Source organism: Sinocyclocheilus grahami, unplaced genomic scaffold (assembly GCF_001515645.1).
Source record: "Sinocyclocheilus grahami isolate Dianchi unplaced genomic scaffold, SAMN03320097.WGS_v1.1 scaffold288.1, whole genome shotgun sequence".
Classification (NCBI taxonomy): domain Eukaryota; kingdom Metazoa; phylum Chordata; class Actinopteri; order Cypriniformes; family Cyprinidae; genus Sinocyclocheilus; species Sinocyclocheilus grahami.
This window is the reverse complement of record NW_015505467.1, coordinates 1389451-1400415: the sequence shown is the minus strand read 5'-3', so window position 1 is coordinate 1400415 and position 10965 is coordinate 1389451. Positions and strand designations below refer to the sequence as shown.

The 10965-nt window shown below is 35.4% G+C and overlaps 1 protein-coding gene and 1 long non-coding RNA gene across 2 annotated transcripts in view; one reads left to right on the top strand and one right to left on the bottom strand.

The window, feature by feature from the left end:
* gatb (glutamyl-tRNA(Gln) amidotransferase, subunit B) overlaps positions 1–10965 on the bottom strand; it is a 24988-nt gene that overhangs the window by 5389 nt on the left and 8634 nt on the right. The window contains exons 4-8 of the mRNA XM_016292579.1: positions 7849–8047; positions 7634–7756; positions 4605–4718; positions 2905–2989; positions 609–653 (exon numbers count right to left, since the gene is read on the bottom strand). Of these exons, the coding sequence (XP_016148065.1) occupies positions 609–653; positions 2905–2989; positions 4605–4718; positions 7634–7756; positions 7849–8047 (566 nt within the window). The remainder of the gene's footprint in view (positions 1–608; positions 654–2904; positions 2990–4604; positions 4719–7633; positions 7757–7848; positions 8048–10965) is intronic.
* LOC107600638 (uncharacterized) overlaps positions 9695–10965 on the top strand; it is a 19441-nt gene continuing 18170 nt past the window's right edge. The window contains exon 1 of the long non-coding RNA XR_001610825.1: positions 9695–9758. This is a non-coding gene — a long non-coding RNA (uncharacterized lncRNA). The remainder of the gene's footprint in view (positions 9759–10965) is intronic.

Here is a 10965-nt window from a genome sequence, read left to right as displayed (position 1 = left end):
ACAATTGGTGGCTGACTAAATACTTTTTTGCCCCACTGTATATATATATATATATGTATGTGTGTATATATATATATATATATAAAGAAAATAAATTATTCTTTTGTTCAGCAAGTGACAGTACAAGACATTTACACTGTTTTACACACTCATTTATAAGTGTTTATATTGGTCATTGTCTGTAGATGGCACTGCATGATTTGCTTCATTTCTTTACTACATTTACCCTCTCTTCCCTCCCTCTTCCTTCATGAGGATCTACAGCCGCATTATCACAGCACAGGCAATGCAATCACATCGCCACTAGTCTTCCTGTCCACTTCCTCTTCTGTTTTGTTCCCCCGAACCCTCTCTCTCCCTCCATGTCACCATATTCTCTTTCATCCATCACACATACTCCCTTGTCTGTCTAGAGACTCAGTTTTTCTGCTGCTTTCCTTTCACCTTTTAAAAAAAAAAAAAACATTTTTTATCATGCGCTGTCCATTTTCCCTCTGCTCCATCACTCTTTCCACAGTCCTCTTCTGTTTTTCTTTTTCTTTTTGTAGCACTCCACAGGATGGAGCAGATTTCACTCACCTGAAAGGATCATGGAGGGTTTTACTCACCTGTAGTCTTGTAAGCCTTCCTTATCCCTCATTGGAATTGTGTTACTGGCGAGAGAGAGAGAGATGGTAATAAATAAGTTATAGTTTTAAAAAAAAGTTGCAAGCAAAGTATATGATAAAGTAGATGGTTCTTACAGGCATTCAGAATGTACATACACAGGAAAATATATAGTCAGTTAGTCATTATTGCACCAAACTGGAAGAAGGGAAATAATATAATATAATATAGACTACTATTTTAGTGAAAATTAAAATGTGTCCATTTTGAGAATAGTAGCATTGGCCAATATCTATGTCCACCTGACTATTTAACAGAAGCATTATGGCGCGTTCACAGTTTTAGTAATTACCTCAGTTACTTGATGTTCTACTATTAACACTATTAACGAATACATGTTAATTTGAATAATCAAAATACAGAACCACTATACAACAAGCAACAGTTATGCCTTCTTCAGTGCCTTCTTAATAAACTTTATTTATTATTAACTATATTTAATAAAGTTTATTTAGCTTATTAAAGGGATAGTTCACCCAAAAATTCTTAATAAACGATGACAGAATTTTCATTGTTGGATGAACTATCCCTTTAAACAGGACATTAGCCATCCAGCTGTGAATGCTACTGTACATTAAACTGTATTGTATGCCTTTTGTTTATTTTCAGATTAATCTTGCAATTATCAACCTGAAGGGGTTTATTTAGCATTACTGACCAGCTCACTGTACATTATCCTGATAATTGCATGGCTACTAACCAAATGACAAATAAATGGATACCAAATTTTTTTGAAATTGTGAGAAGAAAGAGACCATAAGCCAATTATAGTTTAGCTTCCATTGTGCAAAGATATCTGACCAGAGTGCCTCGACTGACTAATTAGAATAAAGTATTCCAGAAGGTTGTGTACTAAGCACTAATAGATTGGTGGTTTGTGCTAGCAGATCATATTCAAGAGCAGGAGGACACAGCTGTGAGAAGTGACTTTTATTTCATGGGCAGATGCTCACAATAATACTGCTCTGTCATCTGTAGAGAGCATGAGTTAGTGTGTATGCCTGGTGCTGTCATGTGTACAAGTCAACACATGACACAACTACTGAGGTCAAATGACCACATTCATCTTCTGTCACAGACGGACAGGAAAAAGACCAGGGGAACAGAATGCTGCCCATGACTAAATACAGCATTTCCTGAATCACTCTTCACCAGTGCGGCAGAATATACTGTGCCACAATACAAGAAATTATATTTTGTGAGTTGAGGTTGGATTTTGAATTGAACATGAGACAAAAAGACTTGTATCACAAAATAAATGCAAGGACAACATGTCGGGCTATTGTGTTGTTAGCCCGGTTCATGGACAAATTAACATTTTTGGTTTGACGTTGTATGAAGAATCCTTTACTAAATGTACTCATTGAATCAGATTGGTATCTGACATGCACTGACTTTTGAAAGAAGTCTCTTTTTAATATTTTCAAATGTAGTTTATTCCTGTTATGGAAGCAGCCATTACTCCAGTGCCACATAATGATCCTTCAGAAATTATTCTAATTTGGTACTCAAGAAACAATTCTTATGCTGCTTAATATATTTATGGAAACTGTGATTTTCTTTCTTTTCCGACATTTTTTCAGGATTCTGTGTTGAACAGCAGGTTCAAAAGAACAGCATTTATTTGAAATTGATTTTTTTTAAACTATGTAAACATCTTTATCGACACAGTTGAAATGATCCTTGCTGAAAAACAAAACAAAAAACAGTAGAGTACCTAATGAAGTCTTGACTTTTAGTAATCTCCAGCTCAATTCATAGTAATAATATGTGAATCTTTCATTAGTAACATGCATTGATTTTTAACAAGTTTTTTTTGTAATTAATAACATTTACATTTTTTTAAATAATCAAAACATTATGAAATAAATCTTTAAAACATGTTTCCAAAATTGTATTTTTGGTATTGTACTGTATTCTTATTTGGGTGGTTTGAACTGTTTAAGGGTAGCAGAGGGGGCTCCTCTTCTGTTAGAAACACTGACTAAACCTGAAGCTGAGGCTCAGTGTGTGAAATGTGAAACTCAATGTATATGATCAGCCATGAGACACTAAACATTTAATCTGACATGAATAATTTTAAGTGGCTGTGGGTTTAAAATGCAATAAGGAACCAATATAGAATGTGAGACTCAAGCCATGTAAAACACAGATCCTCTAATTGCATTGCTCTGTTCCGATTGATATCACAGGAGAATGCAGTGCTTGTAGAAATATGCCTGTTCTGGGCCTCCTTACCCAGATTTGCTGTCAAATGCTCGGGTCTCATTAAGAACCTTCCCAGCACTCTGTAGAACCTCCATCTGTCTCTGGATCTCGTAGTCTATGGAACATGTACCAAGAGAGAGCCAATCAAACTCTAACCACAACCTTCTGCCAACAAAAGACCCTAAAGTACTTCTGAAATGGTTGCACATCAGCATTTTTCCTCATGACTGCTTAAACTAGTTTTTTTTGGGGGGGGGGGGACCTTTAGTTTTATTACAGTGTACAGTATAATAGCTGTCTGTACAAGACATCAAAACGCAATGCATTAAAGGGGTCTGTAATGTTGCTGTTTGAGCATAAAAAAGATCTGCAAAGTTACAAAGCTCAAAGTTAATTTCAAAAGGAGATATTTTATTTAACAGAAATCACTTTTCAAAAACTACAACGAACGACTCGTTTGGACTACAACGCATATTTTCCGGGATTTGTGATATCACAAATACCGACGAATGGGACGAGACCTGGTTGAGCTGCACTAGAGAAGGCAACGAGTGTTATCACTATGTCGCAGACACGCTAGCTTTCCCAAGGCAGACGAACTTAGAGTCGTTACAATCATCCGGGTTTAAATCGCACTCAAATTGATTTGATTTTGACACAATATTTACACTGAAGCTCGCAGCGGCTATGGTAAGGGCCATGACATTTCCCGACCAGGCGCCGAGTGCTGCCAATCACAACACACACTGGCCCAGCTAACCAATCACAGCACATTTCGTATTTCAGAAGGCGGGCCTTCATTTGATACAGGAACTATTCGAGCCGTTCATACCAGACTGGGGAGAGAGGTGTTGTAATAATATAAAATATGTGAAAAATAATGTGTTTTTCGAACAACCTAGTGTATGGGAGCCTGTTCTAGTACACCCCCAAAACAAAATCAAGACTTTGTAAAAGAGCATAATAGCACCCCATTAAATATTCATTAAATTGTATAACTTTCTCTTTTTGGGAACACTGTAAAATAGGGTTAAAAGAATCATGTCATACTCGGCGATTAAATATTTTCCTGTTTTCTCTCTCTTTTATTGACAGCACTATTTAATCTTCTCGTCCTTGACAGGCATGTTTATGTGGGTCTTCAACACTCATTATTTTCTTGGATCAGCTCAGTCAGATTTCCTTTTGAGTGAAACTCCTGGTGTCAAAAACACAACTTGGTCATTGAAATTATTGTGATATGTGTGTGTATGTGTGTTTCATCAGCAGAGATGATGGCTTCTGCAGCCTTTATTCAACAGTGCACATCTTGACAGAGCATTTAACACGAGACAGAGACAGAGTGAGGTGAAAATGCTTATTGTTCATGTTGCTTATCTGGAGTTTGCAGTTTGACTTTCAGCTCTGGTATAATTGCACAGAGACACTCATTCCCTCCAACTGATGCCAGGCTAAATCTGACAACCACACAAGAAAAGTGACTTCCAGCTATTTCTAAAGCGCGTGAGTGTGTGTGAATACCAATGCAGCATGATTAAAAGATTTCTGAAACGCACTGGCTGAAAGTGCACTTCATTCCCTCGACACGTCTTGCTGTACAGAGGAATGGCAAAGAGATTTTACTGTACGCTTGTACTTAAACTAGAAAATACCTTCTTCAAACCAGAAGGGAGATCTTGATATCCATAAAATTCTTTCTCAGTATCAGTTGGACACATATTCTTACTTACCTATGGCTTTAGCCAGGTGCCTCACACTGTTGATATTTTTTACCTCTGTCCTCACTCCCAAATGCTCTCCAGGTCGATGCACGGACACGTTGGCATCAACTCTAAGCTGCCCCTCTGTGAGAAGAGAGAAAAAGGGATCTGATATGAGAATCACTCCAAACAGTCATTACAATTCAACCATCCACAGCTCTCAAAACCCCTGCTTAACAAACACTGCATACATTTGAATTTGAATGATTTATTTGCATGAAATACAGTATTCTGGAGTGCCCTGTGCACCGCTGAATAGTCTGCACCAGATAAACAATTTGCTGTATTTTGCTTCAGGGGGTTTTGATTAAACAAAAGCTATTGAATTTTTCATTTTTTAGTGACTCTTTAAGAAGGGTTGAGAAACAGGTCAGTTATTTTCTCATTTGAATTTGTGTCTTCTACACAAACACTACATTTTATCAATGTTCTTATTTAAAGTGTGTAATTGAAACTATGACTCACTCATATTAAAGGGTTAGTTCACCCAAAAATGAAAATTCTGTCATTAATTACTCACCCTCGAGTTGTTCGAAACCCGTAAGACATCCGTTCATTTTCAGAACACAAATTAAGATATTTTTGATGGAATCTGACAGCTCTCTGACCCTCCCATAGACAGCAAAGGTAACAACCACAATCAGCGTCCAGAAACGTAGCAAGGAGATCGGTAAAATAATCCATGTGACATCAGTGGTTCAACCGTAATATTACAAAACTACAAGAATACTTTTTGTGCGCAAAGGAGAAAAGAAAAAAAAAACCGACTTTATTCAACAATTCGTCTCCTCCCTCACACCCTAGCACCATTTTGGAGAGTATCCACTGAACGCACACAGTGTATGTTGTTCTGTGCCAGCCAGGGTTGCCAGGTTTTCACAAGAAAACCCGCCCAATCGCTACTCAAAACTAGCCCAATCGCGTTTCTAGGGGGTCCCCAGTTAAAAATTGCGTTCCGGGGGGTGAAATACAATTTTTTTTGGCAGAGTCCCCCTGCTAAAATTCGCATTCCAGGGAATAAATATCATGTTATTGGAGTCACTTCAAACATATACAGACATGAAAACGTGTGGTGCGGCTGACACAGAACAACATCCGCTGTTTGCGTTCAGTGGATACTCTCCAAAATGGCGCTAGGATGACGCGGAGGAGACAAATTGTTGAATAAAGTTTTTTTTTTTTTTTCTTTGTACACAAAAAGTGTTCTCGCAGCTTTGTAGTATTACGGTTGAACCCCTGATGTCACATGGATTATTTTCAAAGATCAAAGATCTCCTTGCTACATTTCTGGACCTTGATCGTGGTAGTACCCTTGCTGTTTATGGGAGGGTCAGAGAACTCTCGGAATGCATCAAAAATATCTTAATTTGTGTTCTGAAGATGAACGGAGGTCTTACGGGTTTGGAACGACATTAGGGTGAGTAATTAATGACAGAATTTTCAATTTTGGGTGAACTATCCCTTTAAGTTTCAAGAATTCAATCATCTCAAAATACAAATACTAGTGAAGTTGGAAACGGGGAAAAAGTTAACTCATTGGTGAAGCATAGAGTGACCATTGGTGAAGGAGGCTCACTACAGTCCTTTTGTGGTATACAGTCTACTCATTTGGCCCTGACAGTATACATACAATACCCAGACTTTAAATTTAAATGTATTTAAATGTATTCAATAGAAATGATTTTTAGATTGGGATTCATAAAAAAGTTTTGGAACATTTGCAATACATCTTTAAAGCATTTCTGGACAGTTGTTAGAATGGCATTCAGCAGGTCCAGCATTTCTGCAATATTCCTGATTTCTGACATATGTGAGGCCACATCTGTTTATTAGATATCTGAACACAAAAATTCATGTGCAAGGCTTTCCTCATGATGCACTCGTTAATTGAAATCTTAATGACGTATAGAATACTGTCTACTGGGCTAGTCGATATATTGAATATAGTGATGTCAAACGATTAATCACATCTAAAATAAAAGTTTTTGTTTAGAGAATATATGTGTGTGTACTGTGTATATTTATTATGTATATATAAATACACACACATGCATGTATATATTTAAGAAAAATATGTTATGTTTATATATTAAATAAATTTATATATAATATAAATTATAGGAATATAAATATATACATGTAAATATTTTCAAAATATATACTATATGTGTCTTTACATATACATGATAAATATACACAGTTCACACACATATATTCTGTAAACAAAAACTTTTATTTTGGATGCGATTAATCGCGATTAATACATTTATAAACACTAGTAATCACTGACTAGATTTCCAAACTAATTTTTTTAATAAAGTTTTCATAGCAAATCTTTAATTTAAACATCAGTAGCAAAGTCAAGTCAATTAATCTCTGTGATTCAGTTCAAAACTGTCCTTTTCACTGAATCAACAAGTCTGATTCAACTATTTGTTTGCTTCATTACTCAAATGTTTCTGGACAATTGCATAGAAATTTGAATGTATTAGATCGTTAAAATAGCTAATATAATAGTTAAATATTAGTAAGATATGTAAATATTGCAGTTTATTACAATGAAACGATTATTACATAAATGATTTAATGTCATTCTTCCTTGTGTTTATGTAATGACAAACAGTACAGGGAATGTTACTTGATTGTTTTAACTAGATTTGACTGTATTTCACTTCACGCATTAAACATTTTCTATCTACATCTATCTGTTTTTCTATTTAAACCATCTATTTTGGTCAAAATGAAATGTTCCAAGGAGCTATTTGGTCAAAATGATTGTTTTTAGACTGAGGAAACATCCTTTTAAGCTATTTCCATGCAAGTACATCAATATTGAGATGTACATTGAAAATAACCTTATGGATACTGTGTAGATTACTGACTCTGATAGAGTTGGTGCAAGCAAGGTGATTTGTGTCAGAGACCCAATCATGGGAATAAATGTGTATAGACATTAAAGGTTCTGATCAATGTTAGCTGTAGGGGATGTATTAAATCACCGGCCATGTTAGCCTGGCAGGTGCCCAGAGCCTGCAGGATGAGCTGAAGCTCTCTGACTGCAGCTGCTGCCTCCTCTCCGCAACACATCTCTGGCTCCATCACCAGCTCCATCAGACCTACACCTACAGACAGAGAGACACAGTGTTTATATCAGACACTGTCCACAAAGGACACAAACTCTTCATGTTTCTGTATAAGAGTAAAGAAGCAGCACCTGCTCTGTTGAGATCTATAAGAGTCTGACTCCGTTCATCATCATGAAGACTCTTTCCACTGTCTTGCTCAAGCTGGATCTGTTTGATTTTCACACTCTTGGTTACAACTTGGTTTCTTCTGCGACCTTCAAAATAACTATAGACCAGCATGCCATTCACTGCTATGGGAACCCTCTGCTGAGTGATCTGGTAGCCTGCCTAAAAACACAAACACCAAACTGTTACACAACTAAATGATGATGGGTATCAGGACCATTTTAATTGCTAGTTTATCTAGACCTAAATATATCTATTACACATCTGTGTCTGGCCAAGGGTTTTCAAACAGCAGGAGAGTGCTAGGAGAGCCTAAATAAAAATAGCATTAAAGATTAAATAAAATAAAAGTAAATATATAGAGTTAGAGAAAATACAGTCTTAAAGAACTTAATAGAAAATAAATTAAATATTTTGTTTCTATTATATATTTTGTACTTTTATTCAGCAACAACAAGCAAATGCATTCAACTGATTAAAAAAAAATTTTTTTTTTTAATATTATTACCAAAAAAATGTCGTTCAAATAAATGCTCTTCATTTGAACTTTATATTTACCCTGGGGGATTTTTTTTTTAGCTTTGCCATCAAAGAAAAAACTTAAAACAGTTACTATACAATATTACTGTTTTCCGTTTTTGATCAAATAAAAGCAAAATAAACTTTTTTCAAAAATATGTTTAACAATTTGTATTTCTAATATTTTAACACAGTATAAATCAGGCCTTTATTTACACAGTAAAATATGTAGTTGCCTTTTGTATTTTAGGGAAATATTCTTTTGCATTTTTGGATGTGTGTAGCATCAAAGCCATGCTGTGTTTTGGCTTAGACCTCATCCATGAAATCTAAATTAATGACCTTAAAACATCATAATTGTATAATCAGAGAAATCTTTTGTGTCATCACTCATCAGAATCAAATCTGGTGTTTGGCAGGGTTGGGTAGGTTTAAAAGGCCAGGGTTAAGGTTATGACAAAATGAAATTGCATACAGATACTTGTGATCTGGCTACATTTTCAATCTCCTTCAGTTTCACTGCAAAGCAAAACAGAGCACTCGTAACTGTTGCTATGGCAACTCCATGACCAAAAGCCACTAGAAATGTATGATGGTTAATGGCATGCAAAAGAGTAAAGGAAAAAAAGAAAGAAAGAAAAGCAATTAGCCATTACCATCTGCGTGTTGTACCTGATCAACTAATTCATCATGGCCACAAAAAAAAAGAAAAAAGTAGCGCTAATGAAGAGCGACAGATTCCTCATAAGTCAAATATTCCCTCCATTTCAATGTCTGCGCTTTCTCAATGCCAACTCAGTCAGAATCAGTCCTTGCTTATGATTATTTTGGCTTAAAATTGGTTTTACAATCTGTTTGGTGCATGTTGTATTACAATATAAGTAATACAGGAAAGGAGGATATGCCTTCACAAATCATTTTTCCTGCACAGTCCAAATATATACATTCATTCGAAATTGTTTTTGTCTGATATTTTGTCTTTCTAAAATTGTGACAGAATTAAAATGACATTTTCACTTAATCTAATAATACTATTTAATTATGAGTTTATCTCACATGTTGTATCTTTACACAAGAGATATCATGTTATTTTGTGAAGAGCTGATGTAACCAACATCCCTGAGTAAATGGACTTTAGCCACAAAAAAAAACTTAATAGAGCACAACAGGTGGGTTATGGAAGAAGAAAAAAAATCTCATTTATTTTCACCCAAGAAAATATATATTTTTTATGACGATAACATAAATCTTTCAAAAAAATAGTAAATTGAGCTCTGGGGTTGTTAGGAGAAAGCATATGCTTCTGTAGAAGCTACACGTCGATTTCAACTTCATGTTAAGAAAATCATGTTCAGTTGTAGGATTCCTGGTGAAGTTCTATATTACCCACACTGCTCAAAGGAGATTGACCAATAAGAAAAGGCACTGTTACCATGGAAGCAGGAAATGTAAAACATTTAAATCAACAAAATAAAACATTGAAATCAACATTTTAAATCAACAAATTTACTTCTATATACTGAAAAATATAGATTAGCCAATTGTTCTGAAGCCAATGGACTTTTGGATAAAGGCCTGAAATAAGGTCTTTGGTTTACACAAGTTCAAGATATTTTACAACATAAAATACATCAGTAATTCTCCCAAGTGTCTAAATGGGACTACAGAGGACGTCTGAGACATTAAACGTCATCATATCAAACAGTTAAACTCATTTACTCACTAATCTGCTCGTGTTTATAATTGCACTCTTGCAAACGATTCTAACTCAAATTCTCATGTAGTCATGTAACCATAGATTGTTTAGATCCTATGTTTAGCTTTTTTTTTTTTTACTTCTGCTGATTGTATTCAGGTCTCAAATAAAAGATTTGTGCACAAAATGATCATGCACAAAACATGTAAGAATCATTAAGCTTTGTTTGTCACAGAGCTTATTTTCTGCAACAATTCAAAAGCCAGCAGAAAATAAATGTGGTTCCCTTTTAAAAATCAAGGGAACCAGGGTGATACAAACTTCTAGGTTGACATACAAAATTACAACATTACCGCAGTACTCTGTTGTTGCTGTTGTTACTCATTTATTCACAGTAATTCACAAGTTCATTTCCACATTAAGACGTACAGTCTTTTACCTGTTTGTGATTACCTTATTTTTTTATATATTTTTTTTTACATCTAATAAAATGTTGCAGTGCTGTGAGCAATCTCAGAGATGCCTGAATTGGTTCATGGCTTAGAACTCCTTGTTGAAAAGATTTACAATTCCTATATTAAAGGGGTCATATGATGCGATTTCAAGTTTTCCTTTCTCTTTGGAGTGTTACAAGCTGATTGTGCATAGATAAGATCCCTGAAGTTGCAAAGACTAAAGTCTCAAAACCAAAGAGATATTCTTTATCAAAGTTAAGACTCTGCCACGCCCCCCTAAAACGGCTCGTTCTAACACGCCCCCACATATCTACCTCACTATGTGGAAATATTAGCAAATGTGCACACAAAGAAAGAAGGCGTGGTTTCAGTAACCGCAGTTAGTGTTGAAGCAGCATGTCAGGGAGACG